At 44.9% G+C, this 26993-nt stretch overlaps 1 protein-coding gene across 3 annotated transcripts in view; it reads right to left on the bottom strand.

Annotated features, from left to right (window-relative positions):
- SMAD3 (SMAD family member 3) overlaps positions 1-26993 on the bottom strand; it is a 71672-nt gene that overhangs the window by 9878 nt on the left and 34801 nt on the right. The window contains exons 1-7 of one of the 3 annotated variants that reach the window (XM_030456794.1): positions 20410-20592; positions 13290-13483; positions 12292-12426; positions 11514-11588; positions 9694-9744; positions 2451-2663; positions 1070-1207 (exon numbers count right to left, since the gene is read on the bottom strand). In XM_030456794.1, the coding sequence (XP_030312654.1) occupies positions 1070-1207; positions 2451-2663; positions 9694-9744; positions 11514-11588; positions 12292-12426; positions 13290-13374 (697 nt within the window). In that variant the 5' untranslated portion in view covers positions 13375-13483; positions 20410-20592. Of the gene's footprint in view, positions 1-1069; positions 1208-2450; positions 2664-9693; positions 9745-11513; positions 11589-12291; positions 12427-13289; positions 13484-20409; positions 20593-26993 lie in introns of those variants that run through there. The other 2 variants (XM_008502128.2, XM_030456793.1) reach the window with 2 other exon arrangements.

The raw sequence follows: 26993 nt of genomic DNA, 5'->3' as shown, positions 1-26993 counted from the left end.
TCAGGTTGCTTCAAGTTCCAGCTTTGTGTCAAGAAAGCTTTGTGTCCCAGTGCTGTTCAATCTCTTTATTGATGATTTAGATGAGGGGATTGAGTCCATCATCAGCAAATTCACAGATGACACCAAGCTGGGGGGGAGTGTGGATCAGCTGGAAGGCAGGAGGGCTCTGCAGAGGGACCTGGAGAGACTGGAGAGTTGGGATGATCCCAAGGGGATGAGGTTCAACACAAGAACCCCATGGGGAGCTCCAGGCTGGGCACAGAGTGGCAGAAAGGGAGCTGGGAGTCTGGATTGCCAGGAAGCTGAAGAGGAGGCAGCAGTGTGCCCAGGTGGCCAAGAAGGCCAATGGCATCCTGGGCTGGCTCAGGAACAGTGTGGCCAGCAGGTCCAGGGAAGGGATTCTGCCCCTGTGCTCAGCTCTGGGGAGGCCACAGCTTGAGTCCTGTGTCCAGTTCTGGGCCCCTCAGCTCAGGAAGGAGATTGAGGTGCTGGAGCAGGTCCAGAGAAGAGCAAGGAGGCTGTGAAGGGATCCAGCAGAATTGCTGTGAGGAAGGGCTGAGGGAGCTGGGGGTGTTGAGGCTGGAGAAGAGGAGGCTCAGGGGAGACCTCATCACTCTCTACAACTCCCTGAAAGGAGGTTGGAGCCAGGGGGGGGTTGGGCTCTTTTCCCAGGCAACTCTCAGCAAGACAAGAGGGCAGGGTCTCAAGTTGTGCCAGGGGAGGTTTAGGTTGGAGATGAGAAAGAATTTCTTTCTGGAGAGGGTGATCAGGCATTGGAATGGGCTGCCCAGGGAAGTAGTGGATTCTCCGTGTCTGGAGATCTTTCCAAAGAGCCTGGATGTGTCACTGAGTGCCATGGGCTGGGAACCACGGGGGGAGTGGATCAAGGGTTGGACTTGATGATCTCTGAGGTCCCTTCCAACCCAGCCAATTCTATGATTTAATGATTCTAAGAAGGGGGGTGAGCAGATTCCTGCCTGCCTTGACAGAGTGCTGGCTTTCCCTCTCAAATCCTTTTTTGCAGAGGGTGAAGCCTGTGTAGGGCCACAGGTAAGAGACACTTCCTTACCTGGTGGGATCTTGCACACTGTTGCAGGGTGCCAGCCGTAGCGTTGGTTGCAGTTGGGAGACTGGACAAAAATGGCACTGTCACTGAGGCACTCAGCAAACACCTCACCACCAATGTAGTAGAGTCTCACTCCTCTCCCTAGGAAACACAGGACACAGATTTGGGTCAGCTGCAAAAAATCTGCAAGATGAGCTGGTGATGGAGAGACAACCTCAAGCAGCTCAGCTGTGAGTGCTGGAAAATGCAAACCTTTTGGCCTCTTTTGGCCCACTGGGTGCTCTGGTTTGGGAGTCCTAAATCTGCTCTGTGAGCAAGTTAAGGTGAGGAAGGTAGGAAGGACAATTTCTAAAGTCAGAATTGCACTCTCCAGCCCCACTGTCAATCCCAGCCTGGATGGCATCAATTTACCACCTCACAGCCTGCTTACTCCAAACATATGTGGCTCTGATGTTTTCCATATGAATGTTCCATCCTTTAACATATGGTTTGCAGCCTTCTCTGAAAGTGATCACAGCTGGATACAACTGTTTATTTACTTTGTGATTTGGAATTAAATTATACAAGGTTTTCAACTCATTGCCCTTGTGCTTGAGATTATGTTGTATACAAGGACAAACAGACACTTCCCATGAGAGGTTACACAAATCATTAAAATCTCAGTTAATGAAGAAAGAAATTTCAGGGATGCATCTTTGTTGCTCAAATAAAGGTTTGCTGTGGTCTTCCATTCCTGTTTGAGGATCTCACTTTCATTCTTCCACAGAGCATAAGGAACCTACTGCATTTAAAGACTGATTTCTGAATCCTGGTGAGATTGGTGTTTATTTGGTAATAAAAAGGATATTAGGAACAAGTAAGGAAAGATTCTCTCCTGTATCAAAGTTTACTGTGCAGGAGAAGAGATAAAGGGGAACAAAATCAAGACAAAAAGCAGATTGATTTTAGATAGGAGTCAGGAGAAAACACAGCAAAACAGAAGCAATTTTGCCTCTTATTAAAATCACATGAATCTGGGATACTCTATTTAGCACAAGTTTAACTGCAAACCAAACTGAATGTTACCTTGCAGTATAAGCAGGAACAAAAAGTGGAAACTGAGATTAAAATCAAGGCTCCACGTTCCCATTTCTGAAAGAATCAGTTGGAAAATAGTGCAGGAGGAAAAGGAATCCACAAAAAGGAATACAGAAGCATCCATTCAGATGCAGAAGGGTAGATGTAAAAGTTCAAACCCTGTCTCTAGAACATGCAGAAATTGCAGTGTTCTCTTCTGGAAGATGTGCCTGGTGAAACACCAGGGATATTCAGAGATTGCACTGTCTTTTCCAGTGCAGATTTCCACCTTGCAAGACCCTGAGTGAACCAAGGAAATGGAAATTACCAATGTGTCTCCTTGTCAGCTCCACTGCTGCGTTTCTGTTGACGTTAGAGAGCAACCCGAGGCAGAAACGTTCCGAATTGGAGGGATCAGTGAAACCATCCACAGTCATGGAGGGCTGGGAAGCATGGAAAGTCTCTCCCACTCGCTGGTTGAGTTCATAGTAGGATATGGAGCACCAAAAAGCTGGCTCACAGTAGGTGACAGGCTGCAGATCTGCACAAAAGCCAAAGCAAAAATGAATCACGAGGCCCTCAAGGAGGGGAAGGGGGAAAGGGAAAAAAAAAATAATAAAATAAAGGGTTAAAAACCAAAACTGGTTTGAAATATTGTTCTGCTTCGTTCCTAGAGCTGACTTTAACCACCAAACTTTAATTGCTTGACAGATTTTAATGGACTGCAGCTAGAAAGTTACATCAGCCCTGAAGCTCTCAGCACATGGAACAACCACAAATAGGCAGAGATATTACTCACTTAACAAGGGGGTGTCACTTAACTCTCCTCATGCTTGGAGAACATTTTTTTAAAAAAAAAAAATCAACTTATCTTAGGTAAGTAGGGCAGTCAGTCCCCTAAAAAGAGGAATATATGATCTCTGGCACTGATGAAGCCAGCAGAGTTGTCTGCACTGCACACCCAGTTGTACATAATGCTGTCACCAGAGTGATTTCAAACTTCAAGACCCTTTCTTCCAGTGCACTTGATCTCCAATTTTCAAAAGAAAATCCATTTCCCCCCCAGATGGGAACACATCTCTTTTATCAGGCTTATGGTTTGACTCAGCCTGTGGACTGAAGGACTGAAGTTGATGAGGCAGCCTCAGGAATACTTCACAGGGAGGGAAGGTGGGACATGGAAATGGCATTGGATGATTTAATTGCTCCCACTGGAGTCAAGGAGATTTCAGCAGAGGAAGCCTCAAGTCAAATATTCTTGGAAATGCTGCACTTGATGGTGCCCAGTCCTGCTGCAAGCCAAGAATCTGCTGAGCTGAGGCAGTGGAAAGCAGACTAAACAGATCAATAACTGCTCCATTCCCCACGTGCAATGCAAGAAATAAAAGCAAGAGAAGAATTCCCTCCAGTCCTCCCCCCAATTTATCACTTCATCCCCACTCAAATGGTGCTTAAAAGCTGAACAGAGCAACTTCCCATCTGGCCCAAGAGTTAACAGCAAGCAGCAAACCTCAGCTTTTTCCATCATCTTTTCCCATCTGTTGCTCCTGCAAGGCTTAGGTGAATCTGGGGTTTAAGAGATCAGCTCCACAAAATCAAAGGCAGTTTTTTTACCATCCCAACCTCCTCTCACATTTAAGCCAGGGTCTCCAGAGAGGTTTCAGAGTCATTTCTCATCTGGTACCTGCTGTTACTCTCAAATCTTTAAGAACAGGTTGAAGGAGCCTGGCTTCAGCCAAAAGACATCCTGGTTTCCTCTCCATCACTGAGTTTGAGTTTCCCAAGCAGTTAATAAGCAGAAAAAACCTTTGGTTTCTGCTTTGTTACAAGCTTTGCTGACAGCAAATAAAAAAAATGAATGAAAATGCATCTGGGGAACTCTGTAATCCTTAACAGATCTTCGAAGTCTGTGGATTTGGGAGCTTATACCCATTCCCAGCTTCTTCCACAGTCTCCTTCTTTCCTGAAAAAATCCTCTATCACAAGCAAAACTCCATGTTCCTGCTCTCCTCCATGTTACACCCACCAAACAAAAAGAGTATTTTCCTGTTATGGAGAAAGACAATGCTCAAAGTAAAAGCTAAGAGGAGAATTGAAATTAAAATCTTCAGTAGCAAAGAGGCTGTTACATCAGTTTAAGAGAACTGGTAACTAGAATTGCAGTTTTGTCACATTTTAAACTGCTTTCAAGCCCCTCTTCTGACATACACAGATGATAATGAAGACATTCAGGAGTCTCCCAAGTTTCCTGCCCCTGCCTTTTTCTCCTCTGTGACATATTTGGGTGTCCCTCTGACACATTTCTCCAGCTTCATTTCATCACAGACCTAAGGCAGCCATCCCTACACATGGTACCTGGCTCTGGGCTTCACAAGGCCCCAGAGCAATCTGCTGCAACCACCAGCACTAATTCAGTCCCTCAAGGTGTGTCCACCCACTCTAGGAACACAGATTGTGTTCCACATGGCTCTGCTTTTATTCCACAGCAAGTGTTTTTCAAATGGAAAGGCTGCTCAGCTCCAGAAAAATCAAATCAACTTGTGCTGAGCCTTAAGTAATGTCCACAGATTGGTACAATTCAAGTTATAAAACCACCAAAGCCTGCATTGATCTCTCTCTGGTTTTGTGGTCCTCTCCTTCAGAAACCACCTCCGCCTGGTTGAGCCTCCAGGGAACTGTGGATTCCCTGCTGAAGGATGCACAGAAATTTTATTTCTGGCTTCTTTCCCACTTGAGGAAAGACACAAACCAATAGATCCTATTTTGAAGAAAAACTTGCCTCTAAAGAAAACATGCCCAAGCCTTTCATGCTGCTGCTTTCTCCTGTGATTTGTGGTCTTAAGCTCCAGCTTAGGCCATCATGGGAAGGGTGAGTTATCTCCTGTGTTAGAGCTGTCCTGAATATTCCCTTTCATCTCCTGTGTTAGAGCTCTCCTGAATATTCCCTTTCAATTTGCAGATTTACTGTTTTGGCACAAGTAAGAGAATGCAGCTCTGCTAAAGCCAAAGAATCCTGAGGGGGGTAACAAACCCAACTAAGACATGAGGTTAAACCCAAGCAAATCCTGCCTGAATTAGCTTCACAGTTTCAGCCTTGCCCCATTACAGCTTTGCTTTCACAAGGGAGCACTGAGAATTAGGATGCTACTTCCCATATTGCATCTGCCTGACAAGGTGGAAGTACTGAAGGTTCAGCTGCAGAGGAACAAAAAAAAAAACCAAACCTGTTGGCTGCTCTGAACACTCTGGGTGTCAACTCAGTTTCACAGAACAACAGGATAGCTGAGCTTGGAAGGGATCTGAGAAATCCTCTACTCCAAGCTCCCTGCCATGCCCAGGGACACCTCTCATCCAGCCCAGGCTGCTCCAAGTCTCATCCAACCTGGCCTTGGACACCTCCAGGGAGGAGGCAGACACAACTTCTCTGGGCAATCTGCTCCAGAGTCTCACCACCTTTGTCCTGAAGAACTTCTTCCTAATATCCAGCCTAAACCTCTTCTCCACCAGTGTAAATCCATTCCCCCTTGTCCTGTGGTTGGATACTCTTAGGAAAAGTCCCTCTCCAGCCAGTAGGTTCCCTTCAGGGACTGGGGGGCAGCTCTAAGGTCCCCCTGGAGTCTTCTCCAGGCTGAACAATCCCAGCTCCTTCAGCCTCTCCTCGTAGCAGAGGTGCTCCAGCCCCTGGATCATCTTTGTGGGGCCTTCTCTGGAGTTGTTCCAACAGATCCATGGTGGGGACACCAGAACTGGATGCAGTATTTGAGGTGGGGGTCTCCCAAGTGCAGAAGTAAAAGGGGAGAATCACCTCTCTTCACTTTCTGACCACACTCCTCTTGATGCACGTTTGAGTCAACGTGTTGGATTCCATTCCACCCTCTGCATCAGAAGGAACTGAGAGATGTTCTCCAGTTGGATCAATCCCAACTCCCTCCTCAGCAAGCTACACACACAGGTGTGCACACCCCTTTTCCCTGCCTTTTCCTCGCTTTGGGAACCAGTGTTTCAACACGGGGAGTAACCAGAGGCTGCTGTTCCTGATGGATCTGACCACAGGGGATGTGTGCTCAGTTCCCTGGCAGCTTTTACGTCAAATCTTCTGGGGACCAAAGAGTGACAATGGCTTTCCTGCCCCCCAGGGACTGCGTGGCTCCCACACAACAATACGCACACAACCGCCTGGCCCCCGGCCAGCACGAGCTCCTGGACTTCATTCCCAGTGCCCACAGAATGCTGGCAACTCTTCTTTCATTTGGGTTGGGTTTGGGGTTTTGTGTTTTTTTTTTAGTGTTTTTTCCCAGTTTGTATTTCAGTCATTCAGAGGAGCCACAGACTCACAGGAACTTCAGAGTTGGAAGGGACCTCGGAAGATCGGAGAGTTCAAACCCGAACACTGGAGGGCTGCAACTTCCATTTCAAGCTTATGTTTGACAAATAAAAAATTTGATAACTGAGTATTTGGACTAAAAACCCAGGATGCTACCAAATCAAAGGCAGAAAAAACAAAAAAAAATTTTCTGTATGTTACTTTGCAACACTTTTGTGCCTGAGGATGGAAAGCTGGAATGCCCTGAGTTCCTTCAACCCCATATTCCAGTTGTACAGCTTTATGCTGAAACACACACATCACAAATTAGAAAAAACCCCCAAACTTTGCTTTTATCATCCAAGTTATTTGCCTCCTGATAGTTTAATGCCTTTGGAATTCTCTGGAATATGGCCCTAAAGTTCAAAGCTCAAGTTACACAAAGTAAACTGTCTCAAAAGCTTCAGGTAGTTCTGATCAAACATCAATACTGTAGAATTATTTGCTTAATGGCAAAACTGCAAAACCCCACAATGTTCTGCTGCTGTTCAGAGCTTGCTGGTAGTTCTCACTGCACACAGCTTTCTAAATTTATATTTTCTTAACAAACACACAAGGAAAACCTGATTTAAAGTCCTGCAGATCAAAGCCCAGCCCTAGACCCTTGAGTATTCTGCTTTACCCACAGAATTACAGAGCACAGCCAAAGGAGGAGGACTTGCAGGCCACCAGCCACAAACTGACTTCAGAAAGAGACAACCTGCAAAGCTGAGAAGTTGTTCTGCTCTCAAGGCCTGGGCAGCCCCTTTCTGGGCTGGAGAGACCACCAGGCTGGAGGGTTTTTTCACCTCCAAGGCTACAAACAGACCCTAACTTTAGATGTGTCGCTTACCAGGCACAGATGATTACAAGTTTGTCATTTGACAACTTGAAGAGTAGCAAAGCTACATCCCATTTATTATTCTGTAGCTTCCTCACATGCAAAAATTCACAATAAATTGCTTTAAAAGAGGTAAGGACTTCTCCATTTGTGGAAGTTCTCACCTAAGAGCAATAAATATTTGGTTTGCAAAACTTGGGAGGTAGCTTTTAATGTTGCTAAGTTCAACTGCTTTTCTGATGTCTGCTCCTTAAGACTACAAAGAGATTCCTTGTGGTTAAGCAGCTTCACCTGCTCCTACTTAGTTTTGTCACCAGCCAGTCCATTAGACATCTGACAGCCCCATCAGCTGAGCAGCATCTGCTAAGAACCACTGTCCTTGTTAGAAAGGATCTGGGCTGGGGCCCCTTTCCTAGAAAATCCTTTCTTCCTTATGTAAGGCAGATGCCACGGTCAACTTGCCAGGTTGGTTTTGTTACATGTAATTGGCTTTTTATTTTTAGGTTGAAAAAAAAAAAAAAAAGGCCAGAAATTCTCATTAACTCCTAGGGAGCACACTGGAGTGTAATGGATTAAAAAAAAAAAAGAAAGAAAAATAAGTCAGATATGTATTCTCTTCTCAGGCTTCAGCAGTTAAATAAAAATGTAGTGGCAGCATGGCAATATATTCTATGCTTTTAATAAATTTAAAAAAGGGCAAAATAAAATAAAAAAGAAAAGAAATCCCCCCTTCAACAGCCCCAAGATATCCACGAGTCAGCCAATGACTGACAAATTTTGGAGCAGTGTCAAAGTACCCTGTGCCAGGATTAAAAGCATATGTAAACTTTACAGCTATAACCATAGCTGTAAGATTCAAGAGTAATCTCAAGTGGCCTCTGTCTGCTGGCTTAATGAACACTCAGAGAACTGATCCTGCAGCTAAGCCAGAGCCAGGACTGCTTTTTATGACAGACCCCTGAGAGCAATCTCAGATGGGGTAAGAGCTCAAACTGCTGGAGATCAGACCTTTTATGTCTGCAGGTATGAAAATAAAGGGCAGAGCTGCTCCAGAGATAACAGAGGTTCAGAAATAGCCATAAAACTTCTATTAGTATCCCAAAGGTAGAGTTCCCTCCCTGTTCAGCTGCTGTTCCTTCTTCAGCTTTCCTCCTATTTGCTGTCTGCAGGTTATGGACTGAATCAGTGACATCAGGGGTCTGGCACAGCACTTGGGGCTGGGCTGTATTCCTGGTGCCCAGGATGGAGTTAGGTGGGGAAAAAAAATAACTGAAGGTTGCAGCTTGAGTTTGCTTAAAGAAAACCAAGTGGCTGGGCTGTCAGCAAAAGCCCCCAGTGCCTCTGTGCTTTGTGTAGCTCACCTACAACGTTTTTCCAGGCTTGTTTGAGCATAAGACTCCACAAACACCTCTGAGGCTCAAGTAAGGTTATCCATGACTTCTACACCTCTGCTCTTAGCATTCCTAAGGGAAGAACTCCATTGGTTTGGACTCTCCAGCTGCACACCAACCAACTGGCTCAGTTCATGCTCAGTGCCACCCTGCACCAACTTGCACACCTGGCCCATCAGTTGTTCCATGGGTTTAGGGCACTGGGGCATGAGGGCTCCAGTTTATTTTAACCCTTTACAATCCAAGGATGCTCTGACTGCTTCCCCTGTGCTCTGACACCATCCCAGCACTCACAGTTTTCTTAGGAGTCTCCAGCCACTGCCAGCCAAACCTTCTCTGCACTGTGTAATTGCATATTTTTTCTGCTGGGGAGGTGGGTTTGCTCCTGAGCTGGTTTTATGTGAGGATATAATCCATTTGCTGCCCTTCAGCTGAGCAGATGATTGCCTGAGGAAGCTGTGCAGGCAGAGCTGGACCTCAGCCCTCTGTCCACAAGAAGTGGACAAGAGCATTTGTGATATAATGATTGTAACACCAAGTATATAAATATATAAAAAAAACCAAACCAACTGCAAGGCACTCTGGTAAACTGCAAAAGAGACCAGTAAGCAGTACAGTTTTACAAAGTAACTTTCCAGGAGGTGAAATTAAACCTCAATCTGTGTCCTTTAAAAATCTAGCAACACAAATCCAACATCAAGACAGACAGACAGACATATTCCTTGCAAATTCATGTAATTCAACAAGTGTGCTTGTGCTCCAGTCCTCTCCTTCTTTCAGGTGTCTGTCTGCCAGCATTTCTTGCTTTTTTTTATTTAACTCTCTGATGTAAATTCAGATTTCTTTACTTGATATAGAGTTACCACGAACCACTGTGACTGTGGTAGAGAGGATTAGCAGAACAGAACATCAGCAGCAATCACAACCTCAAGAAATAACAGCACCATGAAAACGTCACTGTCTTGGCTGTAATTACACACAGTTCTCTCATACTCACCCAGATTATTGTGTGCTGGAGACATAGGGTTTGGTGATAAGTTTGGAGAACCTGAAAATCAAGACATTATAATTATTATTAGCATGGCATCTGCACAAGGGAAAAAAAACCCCAAACCCTTGCACAAAACCTTCAGTGCTGCCCAGGCTTGTTGGAGGGCTAACCCACTTCTCACTGCAGTCTCATCTGGTGACACCAGCACCTTCTCTGATGTTTAGTACTCTTTACATGAGCTTCCAAACACTGTTACTTACACCAGCTTGCTGCAGTACTGCTAAGCATCTTCAAAACATTGTCATTTGAGCTTAACCCATTAATTTTCAGAACTAAGCATGAGGTTGGCTGGTTTATTTCACCAACCCCAGATGCTGTCATGACAGCTAGCAAACCCACTGAGCTGGGCATCCAAGAGCTTGATTTTACATTGCTAGGCACAAAACACACTCTTAAAAGTGAAAACCACAGTGTTTTATCTCAGCAAATCTTCCTGCTCTGGGGACAAGGGAGTATTGGATCAAGCTGTACAGGTCTGACCAGACAACTGTCAGAATTCTATCCTCAGCCACTTAAATTTGGTCCATACATCCTGTGCATTTATTTCCAATATCTGCACTTGGAGATCCAGAGCAATCTCCACATGGATGCAGACAAGTGGCACAGCCCATTTTTATTTTTCCCCTTCCACTGAGTTCAGCTGGTTTCTCTAAAATTTGTTTTTCTGTACAGAGGGAAATCCACAACATCTGAAGGAAGGGATTGAGCACTTACACATGAACTGGGTATTTATAACATCTTCCAGGCCAATCCTATTCCAGTCCACTTTCCAAAAAGCCATACATACATTCCACATGCCAACCACATTACCAATAATTGTGTGCACTAAAATGGAGTGTGCCACCAGGCTTATGTGTGATGTAGACAAACAAACCCACACTGCCTTCCTCCAGCTGTGTAACTCTGGTGAAAGGCTGCAGATCATTCCTCCCTCTTCCAGAAACCCACACATGCTCTATGGCTGAGGACATGCACAGCAACCAAGATATTTGTGTGCATTATTTGCACCCCTTTGGTTCTTTTTATGTGTTTTTTTATTTAAGTGCCAGGTGTTTGCATACCCCTCTTGGAAAGCATCAGCCCTGCTAAGCAAGGATGTGGTTTTTGCTTTTCAAGCATCAGTTTTACAGATTCAGAATTTGAATCAATGGTTCTTACAAGCAGTGACACCACCCAGATCAACAAGATGCCTCAGTTACTCCCAAAAGATGTTTCCTTTTCAAGTGTTGATGCAGGTTAGCAAGATCACTGTCTGCCCACCCTAAACCTGCTTTTTCTGATAAGTAAACCCCAGACTTTCAACTTTCTTTGGGCTGTATTCACTAAATGATAAACCCATTTCAAAACAAACGCCTCAGTGGTCACCTCAAACCTAGTTCAGCTGGGTATTTCAGTACATAAACAACCAAATGATCAGAAAAATGGCTCTGCAAAAAGAGTGGAAAATTTTCATGTGTATGCAGATGCAGGGACTCAAATACAACACAAGCTGTCACCCTCAGAAGTGCCTCTGCTGTTTCAGGCTCCTGCTTAGTAATATCTAATGATGGATGCTGGGGAGAACAGGAACATGCTGTACCTTTCACCAGCAGTAATTAAAACATCAAGCCCTGTGCTTTTTATGTGATGTGAGGCTACATTTGCACTTCTACAGGGATAAAATACCTCAAACCACCACCTCATCTCTTCAGTGCCCCAAAGAAAAACTTTGAAAGAGCCTCTGAAGTGACCTAGAAAGCTGCAGCAAATGGTAAAAGTTGACTTACCTGCATCCATGCTGGGGTTCATCTGGTGGTCACTGGTTTCTCCATCCTCACTCAAATAGCCTGGAGGAGGTGTCTCTAGAAGCATAAAATTATCATACTGTCATTGTAACAGGATGCAGTCTGGATGGTAGACACCCAAAACATTTACTTTGTTATTCAGAAGGAGCTAAATTTCTTTTTTATTACTTTTCTTCCTCAAGCTGCTGAAAAAGGAGGAGCTGGCACAACCAGGCTGATAGTTACAGCATATTTGTGAATAACAGAAGAGAGGGGAAACAAAAAAATCTGGATTTTCAGTCCCATAAAACTTTAAACCATTTAGACAGTTTTCTGTCCATATATTTTTCCTCTCCTGGTGTGCAGCTGCATAGCTTGCCCATGCAAATAAGGTGTAAATTGCTTGTAAGAGAGACACATAAATAGAAGAGCTCAATTTCATCAGAAATCTAGCGAGTTTTACTCAAATTCAAATGGCTGAATTTCATTCAAATCTAAACTTGCTAAGAGAACACTCAGCTTTAGATTTCAGAATCAGCTGAGCGTGTACTACAGAAGGGAAGAGGTGAGTTTAGAAGAAAACAACACAAAACTCTCAACAGCACTGCTGTCTGTCTACATTTACAGCTTTCATCTATTTTTGTAGAGGCTCCCACTCCTTCGCCTCATCGTCACGATGGAAAGAAAGACTTTCCAGTCATCCAGCTTGGCACAGAGACATAAATTCACTGTGCAATGTGAGCCTTTTCCCTCTGCTTGCTGCATGGATGATATACTGTACCTGGAATGTAGTTGCTCTGTGGCTCAATACCTGCTGGGAAGTTAGTGTTCTCTGGAATAGAGTGACTGTAATCGTCTAATGGCGGAAACTCAGCCGGGATCTCCGTGTGCCGAGGCACCAGCACTGGAGGTAACACTGCACAAATGGGAAGGCAAAACAAAACCCAAAGCACAGCAGCTTTAAAATAAAGTGACTGAAAGCTTAGAAAATGAAGAGAAACCAGTTTGGAGCAGCACCGAAGTTGCTAATTAAGGGGCAAAATTTGATACTTGCTTCTGAAATAACAGCAGCAGCTCGAGATGCTGCTGGGAACACGGCTCAGCTGGGGAGGGGATAGGTGCTGCTCTGAGCACACCTTGGCTGGCTGCCCCTTCCAAGGCAAAGAAACAAGTCTTGGAATAAATAAAAATTCAGAGAAGTTATTCCACGTGATTCGAAAGGAATAAACTTCAGATAAAATGGAACAGCAAGGTAGGATTAGCATAAACATCCAGACTGGTTCTGCAGATCTGTACTGACATGCAGCAGAACTATCTGCAGCTCCAGATGAAAGTCTGTGTGAGAGGCAGGAGGAGACTTCAGAACAGGAAGTTCTGTTGTTTGGAAGCTATTCTTAGATCCATTTAAACTTAACAGTAAGCTTATCCTTAATTTAATACCAACAATTAGGGATGCATTGAGCACTGCCACAGTTCATACTTGTACCTACTATGCCAGCGAGCTGTTTACATGCACATGATGGCACATTAGGAATATGGCAACAATGCAACCCACTCGACTGGGCTTTTATTGATTTAAAATATTTCTCCCCCGAGGGCAGCCTCATAAATTATTCCACTGTGTACAGTAAGTGATTACCATCAATAATAGATACACTTTGGGTTTGCAACCCCTACACCTGCTGCTCTCCTCCATTTTCAAACGCACACAGCTAGAAAAATCCCTTCTGCTGGTACCCAAAAAGCTGAGGAGGGCCCCACGGGTGGGGCCAGCAGTACCTGGGGTTTCCACTCTTTGGTAATGATAAGGATTGACACAGACTTCATCCTTCTTCATGTTGAAGGCATACTCGCACATCTCCATGGCCCGCAGCTCATGGTGGCTATGAAGGTCCGGCCACCGCCACAGCCGGCAGTAGATCACATGGGGAAGACCTTTCCTGTGGGATACTTGCAGTCTGCCATCCAAGGACCTGCAGGAAGAACACAGAGGGGAGAGGGATTCAGAGCTGCATGAAATGTTGTGTTGAACTCATCACTTCCCATCAAATGCTTCGTGGGAGAACCTCACGTGAAGAGGGCAGCGGGAGGCTGGAAGCACGGGCCATGCTGACACCATCCCAAAAGGTGCTGGTCCCCAAAAGCTGCTGCAAGGAGGCATCAAGGTTCAGGCTGAGATGTCACAGAATGTTAGGGGTTGGAAGGGGCCTTGTAAGGCCACCAAGTCCAAACCCCCCCTGCCAGGGCGGGATCACCCAGTGTAGGTCACCCAGGACCACGTCCAGGTGGGGTTTGAATGTCTCCAGAGAAGGAGACTCCACAACCTCCCTGGGCATCCTGCTCAAGTGTCCTGTCACATCTGACAGTGAAAAAGCTTTTTGTGATGTTTACACAGAACCTCCTATGCTCTAACTGGTACCCATAACCCCATTGGACACCCCTGAGAAGACTCTGGCTCCATCCTCCTGACACTCACCCTTTACATATTTACAAACAATGCTGAGGTCACCCTCAGTTTCCTCTCCTCCAAGCTGCAGAGCCCCTCAGCTCCCTCAGCCTTTCCTCACCAGGAGATGTTTCATTCCCTTCAGCACCTTGGTGGCTCTGTGCTGGACTCTCTCAAGTAGTTCCCTGTCCTTCTGGAACTGAGGGACCACAATATTCCAGAAGTGGCCTCACCAAGGCAAAGAGATGTAAACTGAAAACTGTAAAATGTTGGTTATCTGTAACAGCCTTGCTCTGGGTTTCCTGGTTTTCTGACAAGAGGTTCATTTGGAAGCAGAGATAAGAGCAGGTAAGAAAATATCAATTTTGTGGCTAGTAAGCATTTATGAACAAGCCCTTTGCACAGCTCTCACCAGTTTATGCTGTGCACATCAAGGTACAGCACCTTAAAATCCATGCTAATAAAACTAGACATTAAAAATACAGAATTTAAATTGTGACAAAATCACCCAAAATGTTCATAGGTACCTTTTCTTTAAACAAGGTTCACAGACATTACAATCAAGCCAGGTTTAATTTTCTAAATTGCAGCTTAAAGGGAAAAAAAAGTTGATTTATTTCAGCATGGCTTTCTTTTATTTTTACAACTACCCTTTGTCTCCTCCAACTCATTTTTCACCTAATCCTCTCCTCACCCCAGAGTAGCCTATTCCTAGCAAACCTTCCTGGGAAGCACAACAAACAAAGGTGTTCAAGTCCTCTCCAGCAGAGGAATGAGTGGAGCAGGGTCTCCTCCATCCAGGATGAGGGCTCCACTCCTGGAGCCACTCAATGGGAACAGCCCCCAGGCACTTTCTTTGAAATCTAACCCTTCATTTCCCTTGCTTGTCTTATTGACTGAAACCAAACACTTTGTTTGGTGAAATGAAGTATTTCTACTTTTTAATTTGTCAAGGCAAAAAAGAAAGAAAAGGAAAAATTTCAATTTTACTCAGCACTTTTTCTCTTGGTTCTTTGTGCTGGCAGCCAAGCTTCAAAGCCCAAACTAAACCACACAGTTATTCAGACAGGGGATGCACTAGTTTTTGGCTGCCCTAAGATTTTTCCCAAAAAGCTTCTCTGGCAGAGCTTGGTTATACACACACCTCTTGTAAACCCTGCTACAACAGTGAGGAAGAAAAACCACAACCAAACCCTGCTCCTACTGACAAGCCCTTGATTTAGGGGAGCAGGAAAAGCCATCGCATCCTTGTTATATATAAAGTTCAAGAGGAGTCCATGCCATCACCCAGGGACTTGTTGGTAGAGGTTACAAAACATCTAAAAGCCTTTCAAGTGTGTTACAGCCCTAAAAAATGCCCAATGCCCACAGCCAGGACTTACAGTCTGTATTTATTGTTTGTATTTCTTCATGTTGTACCTCTTGGGTCATGAATTCTCTTCAGGCTGCTCTGTGACAGGGTGACCAACCAGCTGAGAATCTGGCACATTGTCCATGTGTGTCCTTACACCAAAAAAAAAAAAAGCAGAAATTGGTCTTCCCTGGTGGAAGACTCACAAGGAGGGCACTGGGGTCTAGAACTGATCTTCTGTGCAAGTTGGGAATCTTAGTACTGATTCCAGTGGGGCCAAGACTTGACTTAGGTGATCCCTACACTTGTCAGTGTGGAACAAATTGAAAAATATATATCAAAATTTAACAAAAAGAGACTTAAGTTGAAACAGCTGAAGGTAAAGGAGAAAAAAGATGACTCAGAGACTTTTTTTTTAAGTATGCCACAGAAAACAGACGTGTGGCAAGTGTTGTAACTGATCCCAGTCAGCACCAGCAGCACTTTACAGATGGACATCAGCAGCATGAACACTTGGGCTGAGGTCAGCACAAAGTGGGAGCACTTTGGGAGGACTCAGGAGGATGGTTCTCTCCCTACTTTCCCTAGGATACCTCTGGAACAAACTTCCCAGTCAGCTGGAGGGTAAAGAGTCAGTAAGGCAGAAGAGATGGATTTCTCTACAATCTTTTCTGAAAAGCCTTTTCAAGATGACAGAGCCATATGTTTCATTTGCAAATATAATAACCTCTCCCCCCAGTAGGAAGATAAGGTAAAAGAAATGATATTTCCCCAAAGTCCTGGGGCCTAATTACATTTTTATGATTGTGAAATCTCTCCTCAGGCTCTCTGTTACAGGACTTAGGACAAAACAACATCATCTGCATGTTTTCAGGAAGAACATGGGGAAGTAACAAAGCAGCTTTATTTCTTTCTGCTGTCCTGCCTCAACCCTCAAGGAATATTTTTTCCAAATCAACAAGCAGCTGGCACGGCTGAGATGGGACACAGGATCAGATGAGCAAACACTCTGCTCTCCTCAAGGGACCTCTCTGTGTAGATACAAAACTCCAGTGTCACCACAGCCAGTGGCTCTGTCTTCCTTAGGTGATTAAATGGAGATGGAAATGTTTGATCAAACATGAGAACTGACTTGAGCACTCATTTAGAACTGCTCAAGGTTGCATCTTAGGGGCAGCTGCTCCAAGCCTTGGTGAGACAGATTCCTCCTGTCCAACACATTCCCATTCCCACAGTTCTGCCCTATCTCATCTCCTCCCTTCCCTCCTTGGCTCCTGCCCCTCAGCATCACACCACCAGCTCTCTAACCTGGCAGATGATTATCATCCCCTTCTTCACAGGTTAGGAAGCCCTACCTGTTCTTCATGAAAACCAAAACCTGCATTAGCACAGACTTTTGTTACCATGCCCCAGAGCTGAGGATGCATCTGACTGGCTCTGGAGTCCACAACCCTCAGGCATGACCCAAGCTGATAACTCTCAGATCCATGTGCAGAATAATCAGATAATAAACTCCACAGCACACAGCTTCTACCCTTTCTTGATCCTGTCCTGAAGGACACACTGAGCTTTTAGTCTGAACTATTCCCAAAACCACTTTGAGAGCTCAGCACATCAAAGCTTCATTAAAATTAGCAGAATCTAAGCACTGAAATGTGTTCACTGGGTTAGTGAACTCCTCCTCCCTCTAACCTTGCTTTTAACCAGCCTGTGCTGAGCAGATCTCCCTGGACACATTTATTACTCCATACTACCTGACAGGACTTCTAAAAACACCAAAACTTCTTTGGCTAAACATTCAGAACTGGATAGGGCACCATCCTCAAAGTCTCTCTGTCCTGCAGGGTGGGATTAAATACCAAAGGCAGTGAAGAGCTTCTCATTTGATGGTGTCAAGGTTTAGACCAAGCAGGTGCTGCAGACGCTGACTGCCACTGGGTGTTCCAGAGCATCTTTCATAACCAGCACATACCCTGGACTTGCAGGATTAGGATGAGAAAATACTGTGATCCAGCAGGCTGTTTTCCTGGGGGAAATTTGATGAGCTGTAGTTATCACCACCTGTGAGTGAGAGCACGTAGGCTACCAGAGCCTACAAGATGAAAAACAAAGCCAGAACACAGGGAGATTGCTGAGCTGCTGCCAGTTAGCAGTGGTTTATAACAAAGAAATGAATTCAATAATGATTCAGAATAACAAAGCCCTGGGATGACAAGATAAAGGAGAAGGAGAGAGGAGAAGACAGTGCTGCCAGGGATCAGCCCATTGAGAAGAACAGCAGAATCCTGCTCTTGTCCACCCTTGAATGCTAATTTCATGGCCAGAAGATGCCTTGGGTGGGTGTGCTGGGGCAGGGGAGCAGCTGGATGCTTCCCAGCAGGTTTGTTCCAGCCCATGTTGTGGGTGTTGGCAATAAAGATAATGACTGGGCACCCATATGCTGCACAGGACACAGCTCAGAAGATTGGGTGCTTGGTAAATGATGCCTGAAAAGTTAACCAAAGGTTGGAGGGTCTCAACATTGTGCACTCAAACACGACCAAGAGGTATCCAGTAGGAAGGTTGTTCCACACTGAGGGTAGTTATGAGCAGAAAAAAATAATAATCTGGACTGAAGAGAGACCCAGGCTCCAGGAATGCAATCAGGTGATTTAATTGCTTGCACAACAGCATGAGGCATGGTCAGGACACCTCTGTGGTGATCCTAAGAAAGGAACAAAAAACCCTTCAGGCTGAATGAGCAGGGATTGATCCATGGGTCTGTGTTGTTACAAACCACTTAGCAGGGAAGTTTAACTCTTGAAACTGTTGCTCCCAATTCTCCCAACTCTGCTGCTCCTAGAACAAAGGGCAAGAGTGACTCCTAATAGCAAAAACAGAGAAGGGAGAAGAACGAAATACAAAACACCGAAGTTTTGCTTTTTTTGTTTAATAAATCCTCTGTAACTGTCTGAAAAAGAGGGAGGAGTAAATAAGAGAAGGTTACATTGCGTAACAAATGTGATTTCCAGGCCTGATTGGGGTTTTTCTGTTGTTTTGGGGTTGGGGTTTTTGTTGGTAGTGGTGGTGTGTGTGAGGGGGTTGTTTTTTTGTCTCATGTTGTTTGTTTGTTTGTTTTTAAAGATGAATTAATTTGTAAGATTCTGGATCAGAAAAGAAAAAAAAAAACAACAAAAGAGCAACAAACCCCACACTTTAAAAGATGTTATTTCTGATTTTCCTCTTGGAGCCTTTTGCAGCTCTTCCCTCTAGGTGGGGAAGGAAACTCTTCCTTGCCCTCATTCTCCTTCTTTAAAAAGAAAAGTTGAAGCCTGGGGAATGCAGCAGTGCAAATGAAGCAAAGTGATCCAAGCAACAGGAAAGCAGGGAGGCACTGAGCTTCAGGTTTACCCTCTCCCAGATCCATTCCCTCCCCTCACAAACTCCTCTTTGCAAAACCCATCACTTTTATATCCCTCTCATTAATCTTCCAAGACCACAAAAAGCTCAAATATCCACTAGCAGCAGCCTGTGAAAAAGAAAAAATGGGTAAGGAAAACAGGAAAAGAAAGCAGGAAGAAAAGAAGTTTAAATTATGTATTTCCAAGGGGGTCTTATTAAAAACCAGGAGCAGAAGCTGGGGTTTAAAAGTGTGACAAAGAAGTTGCCAGTGTGCTCCAAAATGCAAGAGCTCTGGCTACAGGTTGGGAGTTTTTCTTAAAACATGGGAAGTAGTTCCTTAGTGGCCCTGCATCTGGTCAGCACCAGGAAAAGTAAGCATTTATTCTTGTAGCAGAATCTGGCTTTTGTGTGCAATATCCACAGGGCTTCAGAGCAAAGCTGGATAAAATCTCAGCTTTCCCTGAACAGTGGCCAAATGAACAACACTCAAAAAAAGACCCACACAGCACATTTGCAATTCAGAAGCTGATCCCATGCCATCTCTCTCTCCCCTCCATTTGCCCAGCATCACTAAATTTACCTATTTCTGGTGCAGTTTTAGCAGCGCTGTCATTCAAGGTCTAGGAATAGAAGTAACTGTGTCAAACTGAGGTTTGCAGTGCACATTATCCCACTGCCACAGAGGAAACTGATAATTAATACATCTGCTTAGCACTTTGCTTTATAGAAGAGAATTAACAAATATCTAATTTGCAACCTGTCTCTATGGAGAGAATAAGTTTATAGTACCCCCCTAAAGCAATGAAGCTAACTGACTTTCCCAAAGCAAAATAAAGGTTTCTATCAAAGCAAACACCAGGAATAAAGAGCTTCTCATCCCCTCAATGCTCTCAAAGATCCCTGCTCTTTGAGAGAGATCACCTCTCTCATTTGGACTGTTTGTTCTTCCCACTAAACTCCTCCTTTTGATTTAGAAAAAAAAGAAAAAAAACAAACCAACCACAACCTCTCTGCATTTGGAGGTGGCAGCTGACTTCAGATGCTCCCAACTTCCCCAAGGTGCTGCCAAGAGGAGCAGGAGCCCAAGGGGCAGCAATGGGCAGAGAGCTTGGGGCCCCTGTGCACACCTCTTCCCACTGAACTCCTCTTTTTGATTTAGAAAAAAAAACCCAACCCAAACCAAACACCTCTTCTCTGCATTTGGAGATGGCAGCTGACTCTCTGAGGTCCCTTCCAACCCAGCCAATTCTATGATTCTATGATAAGAGGAGCAGGAGCCCCAGGGGCAGCAATGGGCAGAGAGCTTGGAGACTCCATGCACACCTCTTCCCACTGAACTCCTCCTTTTGATTTAGAAAAAAAAGAAAAACCAAACACCTCCTCTCTGCATTTGGAGATGGCAGCTGACTTCAGATGCTCCCATCTTCCCCAGGGTGCTGCTAACAGGAGCAGGAGCCCAAGGGGCAGCAATGGGCAGAGAGCTTGAAGACTCCATGCACACCTTTTCCCACTAAACTCCTCTTTTTGATTTAGAAAAAAAAGAAAAAACCCCAAACCAAACACCTCTTCTCTGCATTTGGAGATGGCAGCTGACTTCAGATGCTCCCAACTTCCCCAAGGTGCTGCCAAGAGGAGCAGGAGCCCAAGGGGCAGCAATGGGCAGAGAGCTTGGGGCCCCCGTGCAAAGGTTGCCAGAGGTTTTGGGCAGAGGGTGTACTTACAGGCAAGGACAGGATCACAGCCAGTGGGTGGCACAGCTCCACGCATCTGCTGGCCATCAAGTCTTGACCAGAGACTGCCCCAACCTACCCCCTGCACTGCCAGGGAAAAGGTTTTAAAGGTAAAGAGCAATTCCTCCTGCTGCTGCTGCTGCGTGGTTCTTCTCCTCCTGTCTCATTTGTTCTGGGTTGGAAAAGTAGCTGACAAGACAGAAATTACCAATAGAGCTTGTGTGGGCTTCTTGCTGCCTATTTACATCTCTCAGTCTTTACCAAGGCTTTGCAGACTTCCCCCTTCCCCCACTCTAGAGCTGAAGAAATACAGCACAGAGAGTTGATGTCAGGATCAGATTATGACAGCATGAGTCATTTATTAAGATTCCAGTAATGCTAAGCTCTTTAGCAGGTGCCTTGAGACCATATTTTTCAGAGTCTAATTTCAGATTCAGACATAAGTACGTTTTATTGGTTTACCATAAACTGTCTGCCCATTGTTGCTTCTCTCAAGCTGCCTTCTGCCTGGCCTGTACTCCACAGCTCCCTGCTCTGAGCCCTGTCCAATTCTACTCCCTGCTGGCATGCAATTAGCAGCTTAGTTTAATTTGAATTTCTTTAAAGCTACAGATAGATCCTGTTTAGTCACGTAGTATCACAATCTAACTATTTTCCCCCTCTGTACTTTTTACTAATCTCTCTTAATTACACTTCTGCTTCTGCTGCAGCTCCAGGATACTGGCCACTGGCTATCAAACCCAGCTCCCTGTCCTCTATTTTTAGCCATTTTGTAATTATATGCCCCTACAGCTCTTTCACCTCCTTTTTCTGATAGCCAGCAGCACAGAAGATGGGTACTTCAGAGGCCCAACCACACAGGGCCTCCACCCTCCTCCTCCCCTGGAAAGCACATAATATCTCCTAATGCTTAATTAAGGCTTAGGAACAAACCCAGCCCCAATCTTCCAAAAATACATCCCAATGTTTCTGCCATCTCCACTTGGAGCTGCAAGGTGGATGGCAGCTCTCAGGGAAGCTGCACCCTTTCTACTCCTGGCATTCAAAGGAAAGTAATTTCAACAGTTCCACAAATTTCAACAAACTGGTGCCCAGCAAGGCACAAAGTTGAAGACAGATCATTTCTAAAAGCTGCAGCAAAACCCAGGCAGTTCACACATCTCCCCTGGCAGCTCTCAGGAAAGCAAGGGTAAAAAAACAAAAAACAAAACCAAAAAAGCCCCTGGTTATTACTCTGTTTTGGTAAGAACTTAGTAATCCACTACTACTACTTTACCATGAATAGAAACTCATAGAGAATAAGGGATGGAAGTGGCATCTGAGGCCAGAAACATTTCTGAAGGCATCACACCTAAGCCTTTCCCCAGGTACCTCGTGTGGAGCAAATGTGGCTTTCTGTGCAACTTTGCTGACTCCTCTAAATTTTAAATCCATCATTTCTACACAGTTCCAGTTCTCTTATTTACTTCAGCAAAGTTGATTTGGCCAAGTGTGTGTCAGACTCATCTAAATTTATTTCTGCTTCAGCCTTAAGGGGACTGGGGGTGGAGGAAGCAGACACAGTGAGCAGCTCAGCCTCTGAAAAGGAACGTGCCTGTTTGAAAAGTCACTTCTCATCTGAGCCTCTCATTTCTTCCCAGAATCCTGTGTTTAGCTCCAATCATGAAATTCAAAACCCAAGGCACTTTCATCCAACCAAACCAGCAACTTCCCCTCTCCGAGGAGATTCCAGGCATGCTGATGGGTCTGTGTCTGTATGCTCAGGGGTGTTTCATCCAGAGAAAAGGGATGGATGGCTGGATGGCTGGGATTGCCAAGGAGATTCAGTTAATCATCCATACTGCAGAGTGCATTCAAAACAGAAGTATTTCAAGGAAGACTGAATAACTGGAGCACAAGGTTCTGCTAGAAAGAAAAAAGAAGCTGCTGCAAACCTGTTATTCCATTACCTTCCACACTACTCTGCTGATTTACATTTAATCCATGCATCCTCTTGATGCAGAAAAAAATCTTCATCTATTTGCTGAAGTCAGGAGAGCTTTGCAAATTAGCATCAGCTGTTGGGACAGCCCAACAAAAACCAGAGCAAAAGAACAAAGAAAAGAACATGCTGCTTAATGGCTGAGAAAAGAACCTCGTGTACTGCACAATGTTTAGATAGCAATCTCACACCAAGAACCCTTACCCCAAATATATATGTCTGCTAACAAAAGCAAAAGTGATTATCATAGTGAGGGTTGAAAAATGACAGTTTTAAGACCTTGGACTCTCCTTCACAATATATACAACTGCCAGTGCCTTCAACAGAAACTTCATATAAATACCAGGAGTCGGAACTGACTTCTCAGACAAATGTGCATTCTATCAAGTTGGGACAAAGCCAACATTTCTTATGGAAACATTTTTGGTGGTCCTGGGCAAAGAACATGTTTACTTTATAGCAGATATAACTAAAAATACGCTGTGCTGCAGCCTCCAATTATCTTGCTTGGAATAGTTTGAGGCAACTCGAGGTTCATTGCTGTTATTTTCTTTATTCTCCAGTTAAAATGTTGCTGCTTTTCCTGTAATTTGAACAACAGCTATTTCAAGATTTGACATCTGTGTTTGTACCTCCTCCGCAGGGATAACAAGATCCAGAGTGAAATTTTCCAGAGTGCTCATCCCCCACTTCCAAAAGCAACTCAGGTGCTTAGGTTGATCCATCTCTCCCTTGAATTAGAGACCTTTAAAGGCCTAATTCCACTAATTCCACTAATTCCACTGCCTCTCCATGAGATTGCTTTTCAAGCTGGGTTTAACAGCAGCTCAGAGGGAGCATTATTTGCACACCCACACCTCATGAACAGCTGTACCACAAACCTGGTCCCACAAACACTTCCAACATCCTCAGGGATCTTCTTTGGGATCTGTGTGTGCTCTGATGGCTCCTGGGGGAGAGATCTCTTCTTCAGTTTGATCAACTTGAAAGGAAAGGCAGCTTCCTTCCAAAAAACTTCTAGTCTGGGTTTCTTAGCCTTTGGTCTCTTCCCTTCTCCCAAACCATGAACCACCTCTGGTTTCCAGCCCATTTTCCCAGCCTCCCAGCCCTCCTGTGAGTTGTTAATGAATCAGTTCTGCATGAATCACTTCCCAGGAGCTGTGTTTCCAGCACAGGGGAGATCCTCACAGCCCTTCCTCTCCTTGGGCCTGCTGACAAAGAACTCCCTCCCCTGACACCCAAACAAGCCTTGAAGTTTTCACAAGGAGTTAACAGAAGGTGTGTGCCCTGCAAGAGAGAGGGGGGAAAGGGCAGTGGGAGAAGGCTGTGTTAATTTTACAACTCTTGACTTCCTTAATTATGACTCACCAGCAAGGCAGGAGAAATCCAGCTTAAAAAGTAAGCTTTCAAAAGTGTGATGTCTGTGGGGAATGCTGCAGATTTAAGATGAAACGCCTCATTAAAAGCCCACAGAAGTTTAATATTTTACAGTCTCTTATGTCTGTAATTACCACTGAAATCAGAGACCTGAGCCTCTGCAAGACTTCGTGTGTATTTGGAGGAACAACTTTGTAAACTTCTCTGTCTCATAATCAGGTTTTACAACACATCTGAGGAGGGTGAGAGAAGAGAGGAGGTAGTGTTATGGGCTTTTAGGCTGTTAGTTTTATTTTGGAGGACTCTTTCTCTACAATAAGAGAAGAGGATTATTTGTACCAGGGAGTTGGAAAATGCTTCAGCTGAAATATCCCCCCCCCCCCCAAAAAAAAACCAACCCAATAACCTCTTAACAGCAAAAAAGGAAGCTGTGTATGTGGCCTGCCTGAAAGCTTCCTTTCTTCTAGTAAATCTACAGATCAGTTGAAAGGGTTTTTTCTAAGGCTACCACTCACAGCCTAATAGCAGAGCAGCAAGAGAAAGTCACTGTCTCAGCCATCCCCTCCAGCCAAGATAATCATCTTATTCAGGGGAGCCCAATCCTGCTTTCCTCAAGAAGATATTATGTTTTTAGAAAAACAAACCAACAAAAACCCAAAACCACAACCCACAGTGAAAAACTTTGAGAAAAGGAGGGGAGGGAGGAGTATTTTCCCCTTTTGCAAGGCAAAAGGAATTCCCTTGCTCCCCCTCAATCAGCCTTTTCCATCTTGCTGCTCCCTCTCCCAGGTGTCAGCATTTCCCCCTGCAGAGCTGCAGCACTCACTGCCTGTTAGCAGGAAAGCAGCACTGCCCCAAGCACAGATGTTTTCCCTCTCTCCTTCACTCTCCCCTAAACTGCCCCAGTTCTGGGGCTATGGCTGGGAGCAGGGATGGAGAATTTCAGTGCTTAGCTCTGACTAATGCAGGATGTGTGGGAGAGCAGCCCAGCACATGAGTAACAGCTCTCCCCAGCACGCTAACTCACTCTTATCATCCAAACAGGATCTCAGCATCTGCAGGCACACTGCCTTTCCTGTAAAGGTTTTATCACGACTGTGGCTTGCATGGAAATCCAGCTGGTGGGACATAAGAAAGAGCAGCAAAGAGCAAGCAGTGGAAATCAACATCAACAAATACCTTATTTTCATGTAAATGTCAGGAGTAATAAAAAACTTTGAGGCAAGCAGCGATTAAGGAACAGTCCAGAAAAAAAAAAACAAACTAAGACCACGAAAACAAATCACCCTTCAACCACCACAGGAGACAGAGCTGTTCCCAAATGAGATGTTTTTCAAAAGTTTTCCATGAGGTGTCCATAACGAAGAGCTGAAAATATCAACTGCATCCAAAGTCACATTTAAGTAACAGAGAAGCATTTCAAGGAGCTTTCCTGTTGTCATCTCCCCCTTTCCCTCTCTCCAAAAAGCATATTTAATATTCGTGTCCCGGGAACCTCACTGGATAAATGCTTAAACTAAAAGAAGAACTTGCCAAGGAGAGGGGAGCAAGGAGGGAAGCAGACTCAGAGGTAAATATTAGTTTGTCCTTGAAAAAGCCAGAGCCCATTTTAAAGCTGCTTTTGATTTCCATGCCAAGATCCCCTGTCAAAGGTTGGTGGCACAGGGTGACGCAGGGGGAACGAGTGCCTGGTGTCTTTTGGCAGCTGGTCCAGGGGGACAGTGACACTGCCAGCCAAATTATGGGAAATGATCCACAGAATTCTAGAAACAAGGGAGGTTTTTCTTCTTTGTTTTCTTTTTGGCCCTTTTGGGCCTGTGCTGCTAATGGCAGCCACGAGGAGCCTGGTTGGGCTGTTGGTTGGGGCTTGGCACTCATGGAAAAGGCAGGGAATGTTGTTGGGAGCACAGCTCTCCTCTTTGCTCTCATCTGGAAACCCCCAGGTCTCTCTTGCCCATCTGGCAACCTTCACCAGCCTCAGCTAAAGGCTGGAAGCTCTTTAAGCCACAGGACAGATCCCTCCTGGCCTGCAGCATCCCTTCTGCTGTGACCCCAAAGGGAGAATCCACAGAAGACAAACCAATTTTCAGTTCTTCAGATCCTAAAGTCTTTCCAAAACTAGATGAGTGTTGGAATACATCTGTCCAGCTTTGTGGTACAGCCAAGATGAAAGTAACACCAAAGCACTGCTCAACAGCTCCAAGAAACACTACAGCCCTTTAGTGGTCAGCATGAAGACCATCCCCACTCACCCCAAATTAAAGCTTGAGGGCAACTTCAGAAGCAAACCATAATAACTACTCAAGATGAAATGCAGACAGGAGACCCAGGAAGGACACCCAGCTTCTCTAGAACATGATGAGGCATAGAAGGGGTAACAGCTGATTATGGGTTTCTTTTGATGTCTCCTCTTGAGCACACTTGCTAGGTCCCTGGGTCAGCAGTGACTCAGAGGACAGAGAGCCCTCCAGTGATTCATTCACACACTGAAAGCACCCTCCAGGTTTTGTTGACTGGGAGATGTCTCACTCCCAACACCTTCCCCAAATACTTACTGGGCTGCCCAAGGCACGAGTCAGAGTGAGGACAGGACCCAGGGTACACCAAGGAGCAGGCAATCTTCTGAACCCCTGGATGCTCCAAGAAGGAATACAAACCCCACACAGACCTAGCAGCACTCACCACTCCTACAACAAGTGACTCTGGGCAAATGTTGTGTGAGGATAGGGAAACAATGGAGTAAGTCACAACTATTTGATTTCACAAGTTAAGACAGTTTTCTTTCCCCTCCCCTCATGACTAAGCCTTTGGTCCACACACCCACTCCATACTCAGAAAACAACTCCATGAAACAAATTTGATTGCTCTAAAATACACACAGGCAATGACCAATCACACCTCCTCCTCACAGCACTAAGTCTATTTACTAAGAGTCTGCACCAAGTGTCTGCTTTGTACGTAACAGGATCCAACTCTCTCTCAGTGAAACATGAAACACCAGCAAGTCCAACTCCTCTCCATTTTTTTTCATCCCATTCCCAAGCTTGAGTCTGCAGACATCATCCACTCAGAGAAACCTTCTGAAATAATTTTTCTTATCCCATCCCCAAACTTCTGAGTCTGCAGACTGCATTCACTCAGAGAAACTTTCTGAAATAATTTTTCTTCTGCCATTCCCAAACTTCTGAGTCTGCAGACAACATCACTTGCCCAGAGA

This window comes from Calypte anna, chromosome 10 (assembly GCF_003957555.1).
Source record: "Calypte anna isolate BGI_N300 chromosome 10, bCalAnn1_v1.p, whole genome shotgun sequence".
Classification (NCBI taxonomy): Eukaryota; Metazoa; Chordata; class Aves; order Apodiformes; family Trochilidae; genus Calypte; species Calypte anna.
The sequence above is the reverse complement of the archived record's forward strand: the minus strand, read 5'-3'. Positions and strand labels throughout refer to the sequence as shown.